This window comes from Peromyscus maniculatus, chromosome 1 (assembly GCF_049852395.1).
Source record: "Peromyscus maniculatus bairdii isolate BWxNUB_F1_BW_parent chromosome 1, HU_Pman_BW_mat_3.1, whole genome shotgun sequence".
In the NCBI taxonomy this organism is placed as follows: domain Eukaryota; kingdom Metazoa; phylum Chordata; class Mammalia; order Rodentia; family Cricetidae; genus Peromyscus; species Peromyscus maniculatus.
Genome location: NC_134852.1, coordinates 12,687,305 through 12,711,855, shown reverse-complemented (window position 1 = coordinate 12,711,855; position 24,551 = coordinate 12,687,305). Strand labels below are relative to the sequence as shown.

General features: G+C 50.6%; 1 protein-coding gene across 4 annotated transcripts; it reads left to right on the top strand.

Annotated features, from left to right (window-relative positions):
• The first annotated feature begins 2,465 nt into the window (after positions 1–2,465).
• On the top strand, positions 2,466–23,735 carry Hspbp1 (HSPA (Hsp70) binding protein 1). Of its 4 annotated transcripts, none has more exons than XM_006991952.4 (8): positions 2,466–2,611; positions 2,967–3,259; positions 5,796–6,000; positions 8,274–8,498; positions 19,097–19,252; positions 19,333–19,429; positions 20,245–20,356; positions 23,409–23,735. In XM_006991952.4, the coding sequence occupies exons 2-8, from the start codon at positions 3,056–3,058 to the stop codon at positions 23,481–23,483; spliced, it is 1,074 nt and encodes a 357-aa protein (XP_006992014.2). In that variant the 5' UTR covers positions 2,466–2,611; positions 2,967–3,055; the 3' UTR covers positions 23,484–23,735. The 4 variants fall into 4 exon arrangements, with proteins under 4 accessions (XP_006992014.2, XP_006992013.2, XP_042127025.1 ...); XM_006991951.4 differs by having other exon boundaries at positions 2,473–2,611; positions 2,964–3,259; XM_042271091.2 differs by having other exon boundaries at positions 2,514–2,647; positions 2,964–3,259.
• The last annotated feature ends 816 nt before the right edge of the window (positions 23,736–24,551 follow it).

The window sequence follows — 24,551 nt, the reverse complement described above, 5'->3', positions numbered from 1 at the left end:
AACAGCCACCCTGTGGGTGCCAGAGAGCAAACCCTGGTCCTTAAACATGTGCAGCAAGTATTTTATTTACTGAGCACTCTCTCTCTAACCCCATTCTGTTTTCCTTTTCCAAACAGGATCTCATGTAGCCCAGGATGGTCTTGAACTTGCTATATAGCTGGGGCTGACCTTGAACTCCTCTTTGTCCTGGAGTGTCTCAGTAGAGATGGCAAAGTTATACAATTACATTCCTTACAGGTTATTGTAAAGTTTTCATAGGATATCTATGCTTCATATTGTAACTTTCATAGAATGCACAGGAGCTTTCATCTAGGCTACCAGCATGATGTGTGTATAAAATTCATATATACATATAAATATGCCATATGTATATTTATACTATGTGACAAATATCTATATATATTATACATAGACTTATACATTCTAGTTCTAATTCCCAGAACCTCTGAACCTTATATGCCATAGGAAACTTTGAAGATGAGATTCTGTTAATGATTGTTTTTGGGGAGGTGGTGAGAGGGTTTTACTAGAAGGCCTTGGTTGGCCTGGGACTTGCTAAATAGATAAGGCTATACTCAAACTCACAGAAGTCTGACTATATCCTGAGTGCTGAGTTTAAAGTGTGTGCTACCACACCCAGCTCTTGGTTAAGGATCTTGAGGCGAAGAGAACATCCTGGTGGGTGTGGATCCCTCATAATCACAAGCTCCTTGTAAGAAGAATGGTGGAGGATGAGAGTCAGGCAAGGAGACGAGAAGATTCGAGAGGCCAGAGGGATGTGGCCACAGGTGAATAAATTAGGGTGGTTTCTAGAAGCTGTTAAAAGGATGGAAAACAGCTTTGCAGAGACCTGAAGGGCTCCTGTCCTCACCTTGACTTCAGCTCAGAAATAGCCATTTTAGACTCCTGTCTTTCACAACTGTAATATAAAAATGAGTGTTGTTTTAAGTCATCAAGATATTTGTGAACAGCAGCAGTAATAGTTCTAGGGAACAGATCTTATCTTCTGGTCCCCCAGGGTACCAAGTATGCACATGACGCACGTGTATGCACAAGTGTGTGTGTGTGTGTGTGCAGTACACTCATACACAAAATAAAAATAAAATAAGCCAGGCATGGAGGTGCACACCTTTTTGTAAAGATTTATTTATTCATGTATATGAGTGCTCTGTCTTGCACACCAGGTGGAATCTGATTCTATTACAGATGATTGTGAGCCACCCTGTGGTTGCTGGGAGTGAACTCAGGACTGCTGGAAGAGCAGCCCGTGCTCTTATCCGATGAGCCATCTCCCCAGCACTCAGGATGCTGAGGCATGTGGGTATTTAAGAGTTGGAGGGCAGCCTGATCATGTTGAGCTCCATGCCAGCTCAAAACAAAAAGAAACAACAAAAAATCAACCAAGCCCAAAACCAAAACCAAAAGGGGAGGGTTGGGTGGGCCAGAGAGAGATAGCTCAGGGATGAAGAGCTCTTGTTGTTTTATCGCTCTTGCTAAAGATTCAGGTTCATACTTGGCTCACAACCATCCATAGCCCCAGTTCCGGGCAATCCAACTAGGACAAGCATATGGTGCATACACACGCTTGTAGGCAAAACATTCACACGCAAATTGGTAAATAGATATATCTAAAAAATTAAAAGCCAACAACAACAACAATAATAATTTGAGGGGCTGGAGAGATGGCTCAGCAGTCAAGAGTACTTACTGTTCTTGGAGAGGACCTGAGCTTGGTTTCTAGCACCCATAAATGGGTGTCTCAAAACCGCCTGTCACTCCAGCTCCAGGGGATCCTATGTCTCTGGCCCCGTAGGAATCTGCATTTTCGTGCATTACCCCCCATCTACATAATTAAAAATAATCTTTAAAGGAAATTTCGGAAAAGATTTTTAAAAACATGAGGCGGAGATTGAAGGAGAAAGACGCCTGAAGTTGACTGCTTCCCACACACACCATGCTTAGCCGCTGCACAAAGACATAACATACACCACTCGCACAAAAGAGTGGTTCACACCGAAGCCGGAAATGAACGGGGAAACTGAGGCTGAGGTGAGACTGAGCACTGGGGGCGATAGCCCAAGACGCAGCAGAAACAGCTGTGAAGATCAGAAGAGACGAACGCGAACCCGCCCGACCCATAGCAGGGAGGGGCGTGGCCTGAGCGGGGGCGTGGCCAAACGGGACGGGCTGCCGGTCCAGGTGCCTAGGAAAGAGGCGGGGCTAGACTGGGAAAGGCCGAAAGGCCTAGAACAGAGGCGGGGCATATGGGCGTGGGCGGGGCCTACGCCTGGAAGGGGAGGAGTTTGCATTTCCAATGAGAGTCCGGAGTTCTCTAAGGTGCGCAAAGGAGCCAGGGGGCGGGGCTTACAATAAACGCGCGAATGGGGGTGTGTGTGGCAAATGGGGGCGCGGCGGGTGGGGCCTAGTCGAGAGAGGCGGAGCTAAGTACGGTATCCGCCGAGCAGGGCGGCTTAGAACCGGGCAAAACAGCCTGGCGGGAGGCACTTCCGACCGAGACCGTGCGTATTTCCGGTGAAGATGGCGGCGCCCACCGGCGTCAGGTGCAGGCGAGGCTGTCTCTAGGCGTGGCGTCGGCTCTAGACCCGGGAAGGTGCGATCAGCCCCGCTGGGGCGCCCCTCTTCGAAGGCAAGGGAGGGAACTTGTTGCTAAGGAGACTGAGAGAAGGCTTGTTGCCATGGAGGCGGGGCGGTGGGGTTGCTAAGAGACGGGGAAGCAAAAGATGGGGAGCCCGGGGGGTGGGGTGGGGTGGGGGTGGGGGGTGCTCGTTGCCAGGGAGAGTGGGTGGGGCCTGTTGCTAGGGAGGAAGGAGGGGCATCTGGATTTGAGGAAGGGTCCCGCGGGTACGAAGGGAGGAGAGGGGGCCAGGATGAAGGTGGGCGCCGGCAGAATGGCTCGGGGTCACGAGGGGGCCCCTAACACCCCCCAAACGCCGCCTTCCCAGCAGACCCTCAGGAGCCGACCCGTCGGATGCCAGAGCCGCCCCAGCGGTGACCATCGTCTCCCTCCATCACATTCTCCCTCCATACAAGGCCCATGGCCGACAAAGGTGCAGGGGGCAGTCGCCTGCCCCTCGCGCTGCCTCCCGCCTCCCAGGGTTGCTCGTCGGGGGGCAGCGGCTCCTCGGCGGGGGGCTCCGGCAACCCCCGGCCTCCCCGGAACCTCCAGGGCCTGCTGCAGATGGCTATCACCGCGGGCTCCCAGGAGCCAGACCCCCCGCCAGAACCCATGAGCGAAGAGGTGAGGTGTGAGGACCCCGGGAGCTGCGGCGAGGGGGGCCTGGGGGTGTGGGTGTCTTGGGGGAGAGGGGCTTAAATGAGCTAGACGCTGTTGTCTCTCTGGGTGCTGAGCGGGAGTGGCGTCGTGGTAGACTGAAGGTCAGCTGTGGAGTGTCTGATCACAGCCCTGTTCTGGGAGGCAGAATAGTCTCGTGATGAGGGAAGAGAGAAATGAAAAAACAAACAAACAAAAAAAACTAGGGTTCTCTGGAATGAGGCAGACCCGGATCCAGCCTTGTCCCCCGCAAGTGTGACCTTGGCTGTATTATTTAATCTTTCCAGTCCTCATGTTTTCATTCGTTTTCGAATTGATGGTGATAATAATAGTAATGACAGTGTTTCATAAGGCAGTTGTCCTGACGTTCCAGCGTAGACTGGGCTGTACTCAACACACCGTTCAGTCGAGTGTTGCCTGTAGCCAGCCAGTGACCTTGGTTGGACAAGTCACATCCTCTCTGTGCCTCAGATTTTTTTCTTTCTTTCTTTCTTTCTTTCTTTCTTTCTTTCTTTTTTTTTTTTTTCTTTTAAAATCAGTGCACCTGGAATAGCCATAGTGAAACCTGACAGAGTTTTGTCTTGGAGGTTGATAGGAATTTTACATGTAATTTTTTAGCTGACAGTGACTATACATGGAAGCAGTGTAGTAATTCAATGAAGTTATAGAATGATCTGTATACATTGTGTCATTGAACAGTTACAGCCCACGGAGGAAACAGGCACAGAACAATGAGATAGCCTGCCCAAATTTACCTGGGGGGATGATTACAAAGCTTTACAGTCTCTTTCCCCTCTTCTCTTTCCTTTTTCAAGATTGAGGGCGCACACAGATCAGGCTAGCCAAAATGACCTTGCCCTCCTGATCTTCCTGCCTCCTCCTCCTCCAGAGTCCCGGGATTGCAGGTGTGTGCTGGTCATTTCAGCCCCTTGAAGCTCCCCTTTGGGACAGTGTCGTCTTCTATTCTCCTCTGTGCACACTTGTCCTTGTTTGTGTCCTTTGTTGATTTCTCCTCAGTCTCCAGGCTTTCTATTGTTTTTTTAATTTTCCAGAGGACAATTAGCAATGGGTAGAGCCTTTTTTTTTTGTTTTTTGTTTTGGTTTTTCGATACAGGGTTTCTCTGTGTAAGAGCCCTAGCTGTCCAAGAACTTGCTTATAGACCTGGCTGGCCTCAAAGAGATCTGCTGGCCTCTGCCTTCCCTGTGCTGGGCGGGATTAAAGGCGGAGGCCTGGCTGGGTCACAACACGGAGGAGAGAGAGAGTACAGGCTAGAAGTGCTGTTCAAGCTCATGTAGTTCTCAGGACAATGTGTCACGATACAGAACTGTCCAGCTCAGTGTCAGTAAAGATGCAAAGACCTCTCCCCCAACCGGGAGGGCACCTACTCAGTGTTTTACCTGGTTGTGTAGCGATCCTCCAACCTGACCTCCTGTGGGAAACAAGTGCATCTCATGTGCCCCTCCCCAGCTGCCAGTTGTCAGGACAGAACCCGGCTTCATCCTGCCGATCTCCCTCACCCTAGACTGTAGCGTTCAGCTGGTTCTCTTTGCACAGCCCGGGCCGTCTCTCACATGGCTGCAGTCGAGGCTGTCCCCGACCTCCCCAGGGCTGGATTACAGGCGTACGCCACCACGATCAGCTCCATCACTCTTCTCTGGCATGGACCACTCAGTCTCCTCCTGAGCCTTCTTGTCTCTGTTCTTACACTTCTCAGTCCGTGTCTCTACCTCTCTGCTGAGATCTCCTGTAGCTGTAGCTCCACCCACCTCATTCAGAGCAAAATCTGGGCCTTAACAACTCTCTATAAGGCCTAACCTGCTCTTCTCCTGGAGTGTTTCTCTCTCCTCAACTTTTTGCTCTTCTCCTGGAGTGTTTCTCTCTCCTCAACTTTTTTCCCCCTTATTTAACCTTGCTTCAGTTACCTTGGCCTCCTGGTGGTTGCCTCTGCCTTGACTAGTCTTCCTAGGATCCACCTGGTTACTCCCTGGCCTGTTTGATTGCTTACACGTGCCCCTCCAAGATGACTCCATTTAGTTCTGCAGGCCTCGCTCCACTCCCCCGTCCTCCACTCCCCCGTCCTCCACTCCCCCGTCCTCCACTCCCCCGTCCTCCACTCTCTTATTCCTACTCCACAGCGCTTGTCACATTGTCATATCATGTCTCACACTACATGTCCTGTTTATTTTCCTCTGCCTCTCTGTTCACCACCCACACCCCTGAAAGGCACTCCCCGCTTCTTTTCCTCTAACCTGTTTCAGGGCTGAGTCCTTAGTACTAGAAAAGAATTTGTGAGGAAAGCTGTATCCCTGCCGGTGGTGGTGATGGCACATGCTTTTAATCCCGGCAATTGGGAGGCCGAGGCAGGAGGACTGCTGTGAGTTGGAAGCCAGACTGAACTACAGAATGAGGCCGATGTGCTTTCCCAGTGTTAGGTTAATGTCACTACCTAGGAGATGGCTGACACTCCTGCTTCTCTCCCCACCCTCCTTCCTTCTTCCCTAGAGACGCCAGTGGCTGCAGGAAGCCATGTCGGCTGCCTTCCGGGGCCAGCGAGAGGAGGTGGAGCAGATGAAGAGCTGCCTCCGGGTGCTGTCCCAGCCCGCACCCCCAACTGCTGGTGAAGCTGAGCTGGCCACTGACCAGCAGGAGCGTGAAGGGGCACTGGAGCTGCTGGCAGACCTGTGCGAGAACATGGACAATGCGGCAGGTACCCCCAGCCCCCAGCAGAGTATCCCCCATGCTGTATGGCTCAGCCCTCGTCCCTTCTCTCCTGGATCGCCACCAGCTCCTCCCAGCCCCTCCCTGCTGTTACCACAGGAGCAAGGCCCTTCTTGCACCCCACCAAGTCACTGTGGTGGCAGGTTTGTCCTGAGACTGGGCATTTGCCCCCTAATCTGACGGCCATCTACTGCTGCTCTCCAGAGGATGAGAAGGAGGGATTTGGGGTGGAGCGGTAAGGTGAGGTCACCTTGAGGTACAGCATTGATCAGAGACCCGAGCGAGGGCGTGTCTTGGGATTATCCCTGGTTTGGAAAAAGCATTACAGTAGTGGCCTGAGGTGGGACTGTGCTAGCCTGGTCGGAACAGACTGGAGTCCTGTCAAGGAAGAGTGGGACATGTGGATCTAGGGTGGGAAATGGCATTGGACAGCCAGGGTCAAGGTGCATTCTGTAGGTCGAAGGCCACATGCTTTTTTTTTTTTTTTAAATACATATACTTATTTATTCTTATTTTTTTTTGGATTTTTTGAGACAGGGTTTCTCTGTGTAGTCCTGGCTGTCCTGAAACTCGCTTTGTAGACCAGGCTGACTTCAAACCTGCCTCTGCCTCCCGAGGGTTAGGATTAAAGGCATGTGCTATGTATTTTTATTGTATGTGTATCACATATGTATGTGGTGCCCTGGAAGACTAGAAGAGGGCTTCAGATCCCCTGGAGCTAGAGTTACAGACGCCGTGATCCACCTATTTGTGGGTGTTGTCTTCGGCAAGAACAAACAGCAAGTGTTCTTAACCACTGAGCCGTTTTCAAGCCCCACATTCTTCTTGTTATTACTCTTGAGACAGATTCTCGGGCAGTCCAGGCTCCCCTCAAGCTTGCTGTGTAAGTGGGGTTGGCTTTGAGCTCCTGACTTTCCTTCCTCTCCCACCCCGGTGCTGGGACCGCAGGAGTGTGTTCCAAGTGCCCTGAGTTCAGCCCCTGGAGCTCACGTGGTGAGAGGAGAGAAACCACTCCCAGAGGTTTTCTTCTGACCTCCAAAATTGTGCCATGACATGTGCATGCCCCGCCCTCCCAATAAATAAGTAAATGTAAAAAAGTCACAAAACAGAAGTAACCATTTCAAGTGTATATAATTCTGTAGCATTTATTTAGTGTTATTTGACTGATTTTTTTTTTTTTGAGACTGTCTTTCTTTTTTTTTTTTTTTTTTTTTGGTTTTTTCGAGACAGGGTTTTTCTATGTAGCTTTGCGCCTTTCCTGGAGCTCACTTGGTAGCCCAGGCTGGCCTCGAACTCACAAAGATCCGCCTGCCTCTGCCTCCCGAGTGCTGGGATTAAAGGCGTGCGCCACCACGCCCGGCGAGACTGTCTTTCTATAACATCCTAGCTGACCTTGAACTTGTAGCAGCCCTCTCGTTTCTGCCTTGTAAGTGCTGGAATTACAGGACTGTGCCAGCGTGCAGGGCATCTTTCAGAATACTCATGATCCCGTGCAACTGTCACCTGCCAGGTCTCAGAACGCTTTTGTGTGAGGTAGAGATGGAATTCAGGACCCAAGCATGCCAGGCCAGCACACTGCTACTGAGCTGTATTGCTAGCCCTCCTTCATTTTGCATTTTGAGACAGGGTCTCACAAAGTTGCCAGGCTGGCTTTGAACTCGCTTTGTAGCCCACACAGAACTTTTGATCCTCCTGTCTCAGAGGATTATAGGCATGTACCCCCAGTTCCTCCCCATCTGTTTTGTGACCTGGTTTTTTGAGATAGGGTTTTTCTGTATAGCCCTGGCTGTCCTGGAACTAACTCTGTAGACCAGGCTGGCCTTGAACTCACATAACTCACAGAGATCTGCCATCCTCTGCCCCCCTGAGTGCTGGGATTAAAGGACTGCACCACTACTGACCAGCTTGTGACAGTCTTATGTATGCAGACTGGCCTTAAACTTCCTGTGTAGCTGAGGATGACCTAGAACTTGTGATCTTACTGCCTCCTGAGTGCTGAGTGTACCCCTAAGCCTGTTTTCTGAGGTGCTGAGACTCAAACCCAGGGCTTCACGAGTGCTAGGCAAGCACTCTACCAACTGAGCTACAGCCTTAGCCCTAGACCCGTTTCACCTCCAGAATTTTTCATCATTCCTGAGCGAGTCCCCACGCTCCTCAATCAGCCCGTCCTCTCATGCTGTTTCTAAATACAGTCCCGTTCTGAGGCATGAGAGGTCAGCCTGTGAGCTGGGGGCTTGGACGGTTCTCTCTCCTCCTGTCTAGATTTCTGCCAGCTGTCGGGCATGCACCTGCTGGTGGGCCGATACCTAGAGGCAGGGCCTGCAGGGCTTCGCTGGAGGGCAGCCCAGCTCATCGGCACCTGCAGTCAGAATGTAGCCGCCATCCAGGAGCAGGTGTTGGGCCTGGGCGCCCTGCGCAAGCTGCTCCGACTGCTCGACCGGGACTCCTGCGACACGGTACGCGTCAAGGCCCTCTTCGCCATCTCCTGTGAGTGTCCAGGACTGCTGGGGGGGCCTGGGGCTTGCTGGAGCCACAGGGCATGAAGGGTTGGGGGCTCCCTTTACTCATTGATTCCGTTTTTGAGGGACTCTGTGAGGTGCCAGAGTAGTGAAGTCAGAGCCAGAGACCAACAACACCTGGGCAGCAGTGGTCACTGACCTTGTGGTCCAGCTAGAGCACCTCACACATATCAGAGCATCCCGCATGCTGCAGGATACTGAGCTGTGTTTGTGGCCTCCACCGGCTGGAGACACAGGAGCATTCCCCAGTCATCCCAGCCAGTGCTTCTCCAGACAGGGTAGAGTCCCTCAGTGAGTACCTCTACCCTCTCCACAGCCTGTGAAGCAGGGAACCAAAGCCGGACAGAGGCGTTTAGCTTAGACGTGGGTGCCAGCTTGGGAAGAGAAAGAAAACCAGTATTGTGGGGCACTTGTTTAGTGCTGGGCTTTGTTTTGTTTTTATAATTGATGTATTTAGTGTGTGGGGCTCCTTCCACCATGTGGTCTTCAGGGGTTGAATTCAGGTTGTCAGGTTGGTGGCAAATACCTGTACCTGCCGAGCTGTGTCACAAGCCCTAGTTTGTTTGTTTGTAATATATATACACACATATATATGTGTATATAATATATATATACTTTTTGAGATAGTATCGCTATGTAGCTTTGGCTGGCCTGGAACTCGCCATATAGACCAGGCTGGCCTTGAACTCACAGAAATTTATCTGCCCACAAGTCCCCTCCTGCTTTGACGTCTCTGTTGCTTTTTGCGACCTACTGCATTTAATTAGGGGTGTTCTCATGAGCTCCAGTGGGTGCTTATTTGCCTAAGCCAAGGCAACTTACCAGTGAGCACAGCACCAAGGAAGGTGGTTCCCCCTCCCCCTCCCTCTCCCCCAGCAACCGTGGACTGGAGTTTCTTAGGGAGGGGTGGGGCCTTACGGGTGCCTCTCCTACAGTCACAGGCTTCAGAGTCCCCTGTTACCACCTCTGCAGGGCTGAGATTGCAGACGAGAACCACCATGGTTAGTTGATGGGTTCTGGGCGTCAAACCCAGGGCTTTGTATATGGTAGACAAGTACTCTGAAGGATGTCCCCAGCTCTCTTCACCTTTCGGTTTTGAGGCAGGAGCTTGCTAAGTTTTTCAAGGTTGGCCTTGAACTCACTTTACAGTCCAAACAAGCCTGGAGCTTGCCATCCCCCTGCCTCCATATTCCAAGTTGCTTGGATTATAGGCTATGCCTCCAGGCCCAGCTAAATCCATCCTTTTAGAGTGCACAATGTAGTATTTTTTAGTGTATTCACAAGGCTGTGCACCCCCTTCAACTTCGTAACATTTATCACCTCCAGCCGGACTCTGTAGGCATGCAGTGGTCCCTCCCCATATCCCCGAAGTTCAGTGTGTCTGAGGGTTTGCCTGTCCATGACATTTCCTGTAAACAGAACTGGGTGCCCCGTATGGCCTTTTGCTTCTGGAGTCTTTCACTGAGCCTAGTGTTCATCCTTGTTGTGGCATGCGTCAGTACTTCATTCCTTTTTATGGCTGAATGACATTCCAGCGCATCGACACAGCACATTTTGTTTATCTGTCCATCTGCCAGGGGGAGTCTGGGTTGTCTCAGCCTCTTGGCTGTTCTGCTGCTGTGAGCAGGGGTTGCAAGTCTTGTCTCTTGACCTGTTCCCTTTCTTGGGGTATGTGTCTGGGAGTGGGCTTGTGAGGACATATGGGGACTCCTTGTTTATCCCTACAAGGTCGACTGTTTCTTTTCTTCTTTTTTTCCCAAGACGTGTTTTCTCTGTGTAGCCCTGGCTGTCCTGGAACTAGCTAGCATTGAACTCAGAGGTTCTCCTGCCTCTGCTCCCAGGTGCTGGGACTAAAGGCATGCGCCACCACACCTGGTTCCTTTCCGTTTTTGAGACAGGATCTCATGTATACCACGTTGGCCTTGAACTCTCTCTGTACCAGAAAATGACGTTTAATTTCTCATTCTCCTGCCTTATCTTTCTAGGGCTCTGGGATTATAGGCACGCACCACCACGCTTGGCTAATGAACCCAGGGCTTCATGAATGCTGGGGAAGCATCCTACCACCAACTACCAACATCCCCAGTCTGACTCTGAAATGCAATGTGTAAAGCCAGGCCTAGCGGCCTACACTTGTATGTAATCCCAGGATGCAGGAGGATTGCCATGAGTTTGATACCAAAGAGGGTTACAAAGCTCCATTGTGAGGAGGAGGAGAGCGAGCCGGGGAAACGGAGAGAGACAGAGGATGTGAGAGGGGCCTCTAACCTCTCCTGCATCTTGAGCTCTGGTCTCCACGTGGCTCGCTCCCAGCAGAAGGGCAGATGCTGCCGGGCACAGAGGCCGGCGGGAAGAACAAGGGAGGCTTGGGTAGGACAGGCCTTCAGCGGGGAGGAAGCATTTGATTCTAGGGAGGAGGTCTGGAGCAGGGCAGCCTTAGGAAAGTCATGCCCAGGTCAGGGCAGGGAGAGACAGACACAGGATAGCCCAGCCCGAGGGGAAGGACAGGCCTTTGTGTCCCAATCTGCTATAGCCAGACCTAGAGCTGGATGGGGAGGGACTTGCAAAGCTTTCTTCTAATAAGTTTTATCTACTTATTTCAAGACTATTACTTGTATTTTCTTATGTGCATGAGTGTTTTGCCTGCATGTATATGTGTGCACTACATGTGTACAGTGCCTGGGGAGGCCAGAAAAGGGTATTGTATCTTGTTGAACTCAAATTACAGGTAGTTTTGAGCTGCCATGTGGATACTAGGAACTGAACCTAGGTCTTCTTTGCAAGAACAATAAATGCCCTTAGCTTCTGAGCCATCTTTTCAGCCCCTATCTTTCTTTCTTCTTGTTTGTTTGTTTTTTATTTTTCGAGACAGTTTCTCTCTGTGTAACCCTGGCTGTCCTGGAACTCACTCTGTAGACCAGGCTGGCCTCCAACTCAGGGATCCACCTAATTCTGCCTCCCAAGTGCTGGGATCAAAGGTGTGCACTGCGTAGCCACCATCACCAGCACCACCATCACCACCACCAACTCCATCCCCACCCGACTCCTATTTTTTAAATTATTTTTAGTTCTGTGTGTGCATGTTTCTGTGTGTAGGAGTATTCACTTGAGTGTAGCTGCCCACTGGGGCTAGAAGCATTGGATTCCCTGGATCTGGAGTTATACGTAGTGGGGAGCTATCTGATGGGGTGCTGGGAACCGAACTTGGGTCCTCTGGAAGAGTAGTAAGTGCTCTTAACCACTGGGCCATCTCTCCAGCATGTCTAGTCCCATCCTCCTTTTCAGAAAAATATTAAATAAGGTGAATGTGGTGACTCACACCTATAATTCTGGTAAATGGGAGGCTGAGGCAGGAGGATTTTTATGAGTTCCAGGACAGCCTGGGGTCTATCTACAGTAAGAATATGTCCTAAAGCCAGGCCGCGGTGGCGCACGCCTTTAATCCCAGCACTCGGGACGCAGAGCCGGGGGATCTCTGTGAGTTCGAGGCCAGCCTGGTCTACAGAGCGAGATCCAGGACAGGCACCAAAACTACACAGAGAAACCTTGTCTCAAAAAACCAAAAACCAACCAAACAAAAAACAACAACAGCAAAAAAGAATGTGTCTTAAGCACCCCCCGCCCCCCAGTGAAGACATTCTGTAGTGTTAAAATCCTCCAGGGTGCTGAGGATGTTGGCACACGTTTGTCATCGTTTGGGAGCCGGTAGGAGGATGCCTGCAAGTTTGTGGTTGGCTTGGGCTGCGCTTTGAAGGTTCAAGACTAAGAAACAGCTGGGGATGTAGCTCAGGTGGCAGAGCACATCCCTGGCACACAGGCAACCCTGGGCGTGATCCCCAGTGCCACCTAAACCAGCTGTGGATGCATGTGCATTCACCTCAGCATTTGGGAGGTGGAGAGGTGGAGTCAGGAGGAGGAGGAATTCAAGGTCATCCTTGGGTATATAGTGAGTCCAAAGATAGCCTGGGCTATATGAGATCCTGGGGAGAGAAGGGCAGAGGGAGGTGAGGAGGGTAGAGGAGAAAAGAAAAGGAAAACAAAACAAACAACGAAGAAGTCTGTAAAAAGTTACATTGCTCACAGTACAGTGTCCAGACACCTGGCTGCTTTCTTGTGCATGGTGTGCGTTTCTGTAGTGAGAGAGAGAGGGGGAGAGAGGAGAGAATGTGTGTGGTGTGTTTGGTGTGGGTATGTGGTGTGGGTTATGTATGATGTATGGTGTCTGGTGTGTATGATATAAGGTGTTTTGTGTGTGCGCATGTAATATGCAGACACACATGCAGAAGCCTCTCTTTCTCTGCTCATTCGCATGTACCTGGTAACTGACCAGCTAGATGGTTCTGCCCAGCACATCGTGCGCTGCCTTGGCTCTCTCTCTTCACACAGTAGTGACTGTCATCTTTCCCCATTTCTGTGGGTCACGGCTCAAGAGCAGCCGCCTGAAGTAGTTCTTGCTTTGTGAGGCCCTGGTCAGCAGGGCAGTGGCCTATGGCAGTGATACTGTCTTTGAGCCCACATACGGCCTCTGCTGTTGGCTATCTGTCTCCAAGGTGGCCTGCTGCTGAGCAAAGCATTTACGGCTGCAGCAAGAAGCCTCAGGTGGCTTGAGTGGCCTCAGAGCGTGGTGGGTTCTCCAGATGAAAGCGGGGAGCTACCATGGACACTGCCATTTCACTCTGAAGTAGAGCTCACGTAACCACTTTAAAGTGCACAGTTGAGTGGCGTCTGCCCTGCACTGGGTGGCTTTATAGTGGTGATGTGTGGCTGCCCTCGAGGGCCCTGTGCTAGGAACCGGTAGGGCTTGGTCACGTGGGCTCCTACTGCCCGAGGCAGGGACGTTACTGCATTCCTGCCCCTCTCTTGTGAGGGCACAGACTCTGCTGCCTTGTCACGTCGCTTTTGTAAGTGGTTCTTTGTCTCTGCAGAGAAAGGGTTTCAGAAACACTCGGAGATGGGTCACTTGGAGTCAGGCGTGTGAGGGCCTGGCGGGGGGAAGGGCAGGGAAGGGCAGGGAGATAGACATGCACCTCTGTTGGCTTGATCTCCGCTGCTGCTCCCCCCCCCCCCACAGTGGGGTTTCTCTGTGGACCTCTTGCTCTGTAGACCAGGCTGGCCTTGAACTCAGAGATCCTCTTGCCTGCTGCTTATCAAAAACAAAGCAAAAACAAACCTACCAGTATTTCTGGGAGAGGGGGCAGTGAGTGCCGTCGCACTCATGTGGTTGCCTGAGGACAACTGTGGAGTCAATCCTTTTTTTTTCTTTAATATTTATTTATTTATTTTTTATGCGCATTGTGTTTTGCCTGTGTAAGGGTGTCAATCAGGTCCCCTGAACTGTAGTTCCAGATAGTTGTGAGTGCTCGGAATTGAACCCTGGTCCTCTGGAAGAGCCAGACAGAGTTCTTAACCACTGTGCCATCTCTCCAGGCCCCCCCCCCCCCCCCCCCCAGTTCTCTTATTCACCTTCCCGAGGGACCAGAGGATTAAGCCGAGACCAGCCTGTTAGTGCAGCAGGTGCTTTACCCTCCAAGCCCTCTCACTAGGCTGGTCCTCTCTTGTGTATCCCAGGCTGACCTCCAACTTGCTGTAGCCAAGGATGGCCGTGTGATCCTCCTGCCTCCACCTCCCAGATACTGGGATTACACGTGTGTGCTATCACATCTGACTCTGCTTTGGGATTTTTAAGATTTTTTTCCCCTGACATTTGTATGTGGCATGTGTGCCATAGTGCAAGTGTGGTGATCTAAAGATAACCTGGGGAGCTGGTTCTCCCCTGAACTCAGCTCACCGGGCTTGATGGCCAGTGCCTTTATCTGCTGAGCCGTCTTGGGAGCCATTGTTTTTCCAGACAGTCTCACTGAAACCCAGTGGATCACTCCCTATATAGCCCGGGCAGGCCTCAGACTTGCAGCCATCTTCCTGTATGTGTGTATGTGTACCCAGAGTCCAGAAGAGGGCGTCAGATCCCCTGGAGCTGTAATCACAGGTGGTTGTGAAGAACAACCTGAGAGCTGAGCTGGAAGAGCAGCAAACACTCTTGACCGACCAAGCCAGCCCGCCAGCCTCTGTCTATCTTGTTTTTAAGACAGGGTTTCACATGGCCTAGCATAGCCTTGAACTGCCTAGGTAGCCAAGGATGACCTTGACCTCCTGGTCTTCCTGCCTCAGTCTCTCGAGAGCTGGAACTATAGGCATACACCGAAATGCCCATTTTGGTGGGTTTCAGAGCCAGGACACATACAAGCCAGGCAAGTACTCTATTACTGAGCTGCACCCAGCCTTAGAGCAGTTTGAGGTCTGCAGCAACACAGAGGTGTAGGGAGATTTCTGTCACCCTGTGTCCCGTGCCTGCACAGCCCTCTCCTTATCAGGACCCCAGCTGAGAGATACGTTTGCTCCGTCTGATAGACCACATCGTTGTTGTCTAGGATCTGTAGCTCATATTGGATTCACACAGGGTTGTGCACTCTGTGTTTGGACAGACATCTAGTGACACGTAGCCATCATTATGGAACCATACTGCCTAGAACCTCCCTGCCCTGCCTGGACATCACACCCCTGCTCCATAGTTTGACTTTTCCAGAATGCCACTGTCGCAGGGTTTTTAGTGCTGTGAAGAAACACCATGACAACAGCAACTATTTTTTTTTTTTTTTTTCGAGACAGGGTTTCTCTGTGTAGCTTTGGAGCCTGTCTGGAACTCACTCTGTAGACCAGGCTGGCCTTGAACTCACAGAGATCCGCCTGCCTCTGCCTCCCGAGTGCTGGGATTAAAGGTGTGCGCCGCCGCCGCCGCCGCCGCCGCCGCCGCCGCCGCCGCCGCCGCCGCCACTTGGTTATTCTTATTATTTTAAATTTTTTTTTTTGTTTATTTATCTTATATGTATGAGTGTGTTGTCTGCATGAATGTCTACCACTTTGTGTGCCTGGTGCCAGAGGAGGTTAGAAGAGTTGGGTCGCCTGGGATTGGAGTTACAGATGGCTGTGAACTACCATATGGGCGCTGGTTATTAAACCCAGGACTCCTGGGAGAGCAGCCGGTGCTCCCAACCACTGGGCCATCTCTGTAGCCCCTCCTCACTATGTTCAGTTTAAAAGTTTTTTTTATTACATTTTATTAGTATGTGTGCCTGCGTGTGTGCGCGCGCGTGTGTGTGTGTGTGTGTGTGTGTGTGTGTGTGTGTGTGTGTGTGTGTGCGCACACGTGTACTTGCAAGTGCTACTCCCCATGTCTAGAGGTCAGAGATAACTTGTGGGAATCAGCCCTGTCCTACTCTGTAGGCCCTGGGACTTAAACTTAGGTCGTCAGGCTTGGCAGCACTTGTCTTTTCCTGCTGACCCATTCGCCAGCCGTTTCCGGCTCTTTGAGACAGTCTCACTGCATAGTCTTGGCTGGCTTGGTACTTGCTGTTAGATCAGGGTGGGCTTGGACTGACAGTCTCCTCTCACTGCTGAACGCTGAGATTGCAGGTGCTCATTACCACACCCCGTCTTCTGTTAAAACAAAGAAACAGACTGGAGAGGTGGCTCAGCAGTGAAGAGCACTGGCTGCTCTTCCAGAGGACCTGGGTTCAATTCCCAGCACCCACATGGTGGGAGACTCACAACTGTCTATAACGCCAGTTCCAGGGCATCCGACACTCTCACACAGACATACATGCCAGCAAAACACCAGCGCACATAAAATAAATAAATCTTTAAGCAAACAACAATTAGTTCAAGTGTCCACAGAGGGCAGAAGAGGGTCCTGGGAGTGGAGTTACACATGGCCCTTAACTGCCGTGTGTGCTGGGAACCGAGCCTGGACCCTCGGTAAGAGCCACCGGTGGTGCTGACTGCAGAGCCGGCCCCAGGCCTGGCATTTATAAAGTTCAGGCATGGTAACACATGCTTGTAATCCCAGTATTTAGGAGGAGAATCATGATTTACAATGGGATTGTAACTCCTGGGATCGGAGTTACAGGTGCTTGTGAGCCACCTTGTGGGTTGGAAGTGAACCTGGGTCTGCTGGGAGAACGGCCGGTGCTCCTAACCACTGAGCCATCTGCCCAGCCCCTGCTATGGACCACCAGCGAGATGTTTTGTCTTTTTGTCATGCCGAGTCTTCAGAAGTACTTGGCATGCATTTTATACTCTGTACATCTCAGTTTAGGTGTAGAACTTCCAATGGTTGTCGTATAGTTTTATTGAAGCAACAGAGTTGTGTCTAATGGAAAATTTTACACCCTTTCTGGGTGTTGGCTTTGTATTTCAGTGAACTTGAAAGGAACAGCCCAGCTCCTTAGTCACACTTGTCACATGCCAGGTACCTGGTGGCCTTGACCTTGCAGTGGCCCCTGTCTGCCTGAGCAATAAAGGCTTGGAGCTTGTCTAGGAGCTGGGATTGCTGCTGCCCATCCCTGGTTGGCTCTTGCCCTGCTTGGAGGCTACACAGAGTCCTCATTGCCTTCAGAGTAAAGATCATGCATGCTCTGTAGCCTGGGTCTTTTGGCCTTGGTTTGCCTGTCTGTAAAATGGGAACTTAAGCCGTGTGTGGTGGTGCATACCTACAGTCCCTGCACTTTGAAGATGGAGGCAGTAAGACTAAGAAGAGCTCAGATTGTCTACTCTATGTGAGTGAGGTGGAGGCCAGACTGAGATGTACGAAACCTTATCTTTTTGTGTATTTATTTATTTGTTACATATACAGTGTTCTGTCTGCCTGCATGGATGCCTTTATGCCAGAAGAGGGCACCAGATCTCATTACAGATGGTTGTGAACCACCATGTGGGTGCTGGGAATTGAACTCAGGACCTCTGGAAGAACAGCCAGTGTTCTTAACCTTTGAGCCATCTCTCCAGCCCCCCGAAACTTTATCTTAAGACCTAAATAAGTCCTGGGGAAGCAATTCAGTTGGTAAAGTGCTTGCTAGCTTGAGAACCCAAGTTCAGATCTCCAGTATTCATGTAAAAAGCCAAACATGGAGGCTTGTGGCTGTAATTCCAGAGCTGGGGAGGCACAGATCACTTGGTCTCTGGAACTCCTTAGCCATCCAGCTTACTCTAACTGGGGAAGCTATAGGTTCAATGAGGAACCCTGTCTCAAAAAATAAGGTGGGCAGTGATTCTGGACAGCATCCAACATGACCTCTGGCCTCCATATGCATGTACACATGTACACACAAGAACACACATATATACATATGTATCATGTACTCAAACAGAAAAAGACCAAAATAAGCGATGAATGAATGAGTGAATGAGCAATAGGTAAAAGGGAATCCAAGAGCACCTACCTGTAGGGTACTTGTGAAGAGTAAAAAGTAATAATGCATAGAACGTGGTGTGCCCTACAACAGAATATTGCTCTATTGTAGGAAGAAACGTAGGAAGAATTTATAACATGGATGGACCTTGAAGACATTTGGTTGAGTGAACAAAGTCAGATCCCAAAGGGCCCACATTGTGAGTCCATTCCTGTGAGCTATCCAGGATAGGCAGATCCATAGGGAGAAAGTAGACCCGTGGCCGGGCTGAGAGGGAGACTGGGCGTGGTACCAGCATGCTGTACGTGTTCTGGAGTTCAGCGATGGTGATCGTTGCTTAGCGAACACTAAAAACACCGCGTTATACGAATTAAGAGGGTCAAGTCTGTGGGTTATGAAGATGAACTCTGTGATGGTGATGGTCACTATTGTGATGTGGTGATGGTGTGATAGTGAGCAGGGTTACAGTACTCCTGAATGCTGCAGTAATGGTGGTGGTGATTGTGATGTGGTGAGGGTCATGGCGATGGTAGTAGTGGTGCTGGTTGATGGTTTAGTGGTGGTTATGTTAGTAATGCTGGTTGTGATGGTCATAGTAATATGGCGGTGATGGTATTGTTCATGGCTGTAGTAATGGTGAAGTGGTGATGATGGTTTTTTTATGGAAATGGCGGTGATGGTCATAGTGATGATGGTTGTGTTGATGATGGTTTAGTAATGGTGATGATGGCAATAGTGATGGGCGTGTTGCTGGTGATGGTGATGATAATAATGCTGGTGATATATAATAGTGTAACAGTAGTGCTAGTGCTGCTGCTGCTGACGGTGACGGCAGTGATGACGAGAGCTGTGAGGAGCCGTTCCCTGCCCGCCAGCCAGCGCCCAAATAGCGGCACAGAGACTTTAATTATGAAGCTCGGCCTGAGCTTCGGCCTGTCCCATTGGCTCTTACAACTTTAATTCACCCATTTATGTTAACCTGTGTTTTGCCGTTTTTACCTTACCTCTGTACTGCCGATCCTGCTCCATCCATGTGTCCTGCTTCTCTTGCATGCCTAGATTCCTCCTCCTCTTCCTTCCTCTCCCCAGAAATCCCGCCCATGCCTCCTGCCTAGCTTTTGGCCATTCAGCTCTTTATTAAACCACTCAGAAGGAGCCTTGGCAAAGACACCTCTCCCAGTGTACAAGAAGATTATCCCACAACAGATAGTGATGGGTGGTGTTGACAGTTGTAATACCTGAGATGGTGTTGGTGGTCATGGTGATAATGATGGTGGAGGCCATGGAGACTGGGACCTCAGAGCTCTGCCCCTCCCTCCAGGTCTGGTCCGAGAGCAAGAGGCTGGCTTGCTGCAGTTCCTCCGCCTGGATGGATTCTCTGTGCTGATGCGGGCCATGCAGCAGCAAGTGCAGAAGCTGAAGGTCAAGTCGGCATTCCTCCTGCAGAACCTGCTGGTGGGCCACCCGGAACACAAAGGTGAGGTGGCCGCAGGGGCCGTGTCGGGGCCGTGGGGTGGTGTGGAGCCTGCGCCCTGACTCCCACAGCTCTTCCCCCAGGAACCCTTTGCTCTATGGGGATGGTGCAGCAGCTGGTGGCCCTTGTGAGGACAGAACACAGCCCTTTCCATGAGCACGTGCTTGGAGCCCTGTGCAGGTGTGTTGGGGCCCCAGGAGGAGGGGGCCTCGGGTGGGGTCCCCACCAGCCTGCTCCTACGCTGGGATCCTGCACTGGAACTATTCCTGAGGGAGATGAAGAGTGTAGGCCAGAGAGGAGCAGGGACCACACAGTGCTTTTCCTCACAGTGCTTGGGAGGAGGACTTCCTTCTTACAGTGCCCACAGTGGGAACGGATGTAGTGTTCTGGGATTTTCCTTTTCTTGTTTTAAGATTGTATGCCTGAGTGCTATCTGCATGTATGCCTTTGTACCAGAAGAGGGCACCAGACCCACTAGAGGTGGCTGTGAGCCACCATGTGGGTGCTGGGAATTGAACTCAGGACCTCTGGAAGATCAGCCAGTGCTCTTCACCGATGAGCCGTCTGTCTAGCTCCCTGTTCTTATTTCAACCTGCAGACCTTGGGTCATATGTGCCTCAGGTTTGCTGTGAATGCTGCCCAATATAGAATTGTAAATGTACGGAAAACATTGTAGGATTTCTTAAAAAACTCAATTGTACCACTCTCCAGCATGAACTTTGTAGATGACAGCATTATGTCACAGTGTCATACGGTTGGACACACCTGGACCATGATGGAGCCAGCACAGACATCATGGCAGTCACTGTCTAAACTTTATATTCAGCACAATGATGTGTAGCAGCTGGAGAGCAGTTTCACAGATGGGGAGCCAAGACCCCACTCTAGGGCCGTGGCATTCCTTGGCTCCCACAGGAGCATGGGGGGTGGTGGAGCTGGGCTGTGGTCTTTGTTGCAGATGGGGTCCTAAGGTCTGCTCCCATGTCCTCCTGTAGCCTTGTGACAGACTTTCCCCAGGGTGTGCGTGAATGCCGGGAGCCTGAGCTGGGCCTGGAGGAGCTGCTCCGCCACCGCTGCCAGCTGCTGCAGAAGCATGAGGAGTACCAGGTAGAAGGGGGAGAAGTGTGTGTGTGGGGGGGTCCTGTGCCGGCCCTGGGGCCTCCGGGCGCAGCCTGCCCTGCCCTCTCACTGCTGTGTTTTCTCCCATAGCAGACACTGTGGGCTGCGTGCTGTGTCAGTCGGCAAGTGGGAACTCTTAGAAACTGTTAAAAAGGATAAGCTGATTAGTTATTGTGTACCACAGAAGTGATGAACATCCTGAAATATCTAATTCAATAGGCGAATACATTAAGTAGATAAGAATGGATAGCTCAGTCAGGCAGTGGTGGCGCATTCCTTTATCCGTAGCACTCAGGAGGCAGAGGCAGGCAGATATCTGTAAGTTTGAGGCCAGCCTGGTCTACAAAGAAAGTTGGAGGACATCCACGGCTATACAGAGAAACCCTGTCTCTAAAAACAAACAAACAAAAAAAATTTTTTTTAACTTATATATTCTTGCTTATGTGTTTGTGGGGTACCTTTGGAAGCCAGTGGAAGGCATTGGAACCCCCAGAGCTGAAATTACAGATGGTTGTGAGCTGCCTGATGTGGGTGCTGGGCACGAGAGTCCAGGTCCTCTGCGAGAGCAACAAGTCAAGTGCTCCTAAGCACTGGGCCATCATCTCTCCAGCCTCGGCTGTCTGTTCTTTCCCTTCATGTGTGTGTTCATGTGTGTGTGCCATGGCGCTTGTGTGGAGGTCACAGGACAACTTTCTGACGTTGGGTCCTGGGGACCAAAGTCAGGTTGTCAGGCTGACAGCGGGCATTGTGCGTCTGCGACACCTTGCCAGCCTCGACCATTCCTTTTGTGACGTCCCACTGCTTTGGAGCTGCCGCGTTGGACAAAGCTGGGCATAGCAGGCGTGCCCCGGCCATGTCCCTGCATCTCTGCTCTGTGGACTCACCTGGTGTTTGCACGGGATGTTGGTACCCAGAGGCAGGACACCCGTCCTGATCTCATGCGGGAACTGGGACCTCGGAGCACCGGAAAGAAGCTGCAGCCCAGCCTGGTCTGGTGTCGGGAGAATGTGTGTGTGGGGGGTCTACATGCTACATTTGTACTTATCTCCCAGGAGACCCTGAGCAGAGTGACCCCAGGGCCCACCGTCGAGGTGCCCACCCCCAGGCGGACAGACCGACACTTACTATTATTAGTTTTGAAAATTCTCAAACATAAAGGCAAGGCTGGATATCTGCTCCTCAGAAATAAAAACAAGGTAGCACTGAGGCAGAGGCAGGCAGGTCCCTGTGGGTGGAGGAGGCCAGCATTCTGGGCCTGGGGCTGGGACGAGAGACGTGCACCACCGTGCCCAGCAGGGGAGTTTCCTTTTGACTCCTGGTGTTGGAGGTTCTCTCTTCCATTTCAGTTCTGTTGTAGGAGTGCGGATGGCTTCATGGCCTCATTGATTTAACTGCCTCTTATTTATTTATTTTTTAGGTAGGTTCTCACTGTGTTACCTCAAAAGTGGTCTCAAACTTGAAATCCTGAGGTAGCTGTCTTTTTTTTTTTTTTCCCGAGACAGAGTTGCTCTGTTATAGCTTTGCGCCTGTCCTGGAACTTGCTTTGTAGACCAGGCTGGCCTCGAACTTGCAGAGATCCACCTGCCTCTGCCTCCCAAGTGCTGGGATTAAAGGCGTGCGCCACCACCGTCTGCTGGTAGCTGTCTCTTAAAGGAGGTGTGGGGTGTCCCCAGTTGCTCACCACTACAAACACTGCTAGAAGAACAGGTTTTTGAGGCAGGGAACAGAGCTCAGATCCCAGGTACACACAATCCCAGCACTCAGGAGCCAGAGAGAGAAGATTCCTTGGGGCTTGGGTGTAGCCAGTCCACTAGAATCAGTGAATTCCAGGTTCAGTGAGAAACTGTGTCTCAAAAAATATGGATGGTGGGCTGGAGAGATGGTGCAGTGGTTAAGAGCACTGGCTATTCTTCCAGAGGTCCTGAGTTCTATTTCCAGCACCCACATAATGACTCAAAACCATCTACAATGAGATCTGGTGCCCTCTTCTGGCCTGCAGGCAGAACACTGTATACATAATAAATAAATAAATCTTAAAAAAATTAAAGGTGGCGCACACTTTGAGTCCTAGCACTTGGGAGGCAGAAAGAGGTTGATCTCTGTGAGTCTGAGGCCAACTTGGTGTACAGAGTGAGTTCCAGGCCAGCCCAGGGCTACACTGTGAGATCTTACCTCCAAAAGAAAAGAGAAAGAGATGGAGAGCAGGTGAGAAAGATGTTTGTTGTTAACCTCTGGTGTCCACACCCATGTGTCTACACATTCACTCATAACCTGCACACATATGTGCACACAAACAAGGTAGATGGCTTCTGAGAACCTCTAGTCTTCCCATACATGCACACACATGAGTGTATACATACTGACATAAAACACTCTTCACACCTCCCATAAAAATACAGCTTAAACAGTGTTTACATTCATCTGTTTATTATGTGTGTGCCGTGGAGGTACAGGACAATTTGTGGGAGTCAGTTTTTTTTCTTTTTTAAATTTTTAAATTTTATTTATTTTAATTACACTCATATTCATTAATTACACTGATATTAATTACATTTGTGGTATTCGTTGATTTCATTTGCAGTATTCATTCAATAATTATATTTATATTAATTACATTAATTGTATTGATTTATTACGTTCATGATATTATGTCCTGATACTACTGTCCATTTGTGGGTTTTTCCATCACACAAAACAGAGATTCTGTACTTAGTAAATGGGAGTCAGTTCTTAACTTCCACAACATGGGTAGTAGAGATTGAACTCATCCTCAGGCTTGGTGGCCAGCACCTTTACCTGGGGTGGATATATGAGAACCACAGGGCTGATTCAAGGACAGACCAGTTTGGAAGGCTCCAGCCTCTCTCTTCCAAAGCTCAGAAACCCCTAAGGAGGGGAGTGTGTGTGATCTGAGCAGTAGTTCAGTGGCCACTGGTGTGGGCAGGTGGTGGCCAGGAGTAGAGAGGGTTGTTCCGGCTGCTGAATCTGCAGGAGGCAGGTCTGCCCCTGTGCTCAGGATTTCTCTCTTCCCCTGATCCAGGAGGAGCTGGAGTTCTGTGAAAAGCTGTTACAGACCTGTTTCTCCAGCCCTACGGACGACAGCATGGATCGATGAGACCAGGTGGCTTCTTGCATTCTCTCCGTGGGAACCCCAGGCCTCCTGCCTCCCTCCTCACCAGGCGCCCTCTCCCAAGGGATTGCCAGGCCGTGTTCGGGCCTGGGCCTGGGCCTGCCAGCCCATCTCTGAGCAGCCCCCTGGAGGGGGTGCCGAGAAGGTGCTGGCCCCTTGGGTCCCCTCCCTTGCTTTGTTCCTTTCCTCTCATGTCCACACTGCTCTTCCAATAAAAGCATTTCTCCCGGTCCCCTTCCCCTGTATTCTCTCCTTTTGTTTTTTGGAAGGTTCTTATGGAAGGCAGGAGGGGCTTCCATAAGCTTAGAAGACTGGGGGGGGGGGGGTCACTAAAGGGATAATAAAAGTGTTGCTCTGATCATCAGAACTGCTGTCTCCTTTTATCTTCCCGCCTTCGTTGTCCTTTTCAAAATGTGCGTACACACACGTTATTTATTGTGTAAGGGAGGGGACATGGCCTTCAGGTGGAGGTCAGAGAACATGTTGGGACCCCCTTCTACCATGTGGGTATTGGGAATCAAATCTGTCAGGTCATGAGGCTTGTGCAACAAGCACCTTTACCCATGGAGCCAACTCAACATCCCCAGAGAAGGTTTTAGGTGAAGGCTCATCTTCACTGTCAAGTCGCTGATTTAGAATCACCATGGAAACACGTCTCCAGAATGTCTATAGGACTGTTTCCAGAAAGGTTCAATTGGGAGAGGAGAACCACTCTGAATATGGGCAACACTGTCCTATGGGCTAGGGTCCCAGACGGAAAAGGAGACATGGGGAACAGAACTAGTTAATGTTATTATGTGCAGGTGACGGTCTGTTACACAGAACTAGCTAGCTGGTACAAGGATCAAACGAACACTACCAGCAGCAAACAAGTTAGAAATAGCACACAGCCCAGAAAAGACAGAAAGAAAATGACTGACAGGCTTTAATCCATTAAAGCCATTTGAGAATTAAGCGGTGGGAAAAAAAAAAAAAAAAACACTAGGTTCCCTGAAAGACAGAATACACACAAACAGGACAGGACTCAACTTCCCCGAAATATAACTTCCCCGA

Coding starts and splice junctions, on each gene's coding strand:
- Hspbp1 (XM_006991952.4), top strand. CDS start 3,056: ATGGCCGACAAAGGTGCAGGGGGCAGTCGCCTGCCCCTCGCGCTGCCT. Junction 8,499..19,096: donor GGCCCTCTTCGCCATCTCCT/GTGAGTGTCCAG, acceptor CCCTCCCTCCAG/GTCTGGTCCGAGAGCAAGAG. Junction 20,357..23,408: donor AGAAGCATGAGGAGTACCAG/GTAGAAGGGGGA, acceptor CCCCTGATCCAG/GAGGAGCTGGAGTTCTGTGA.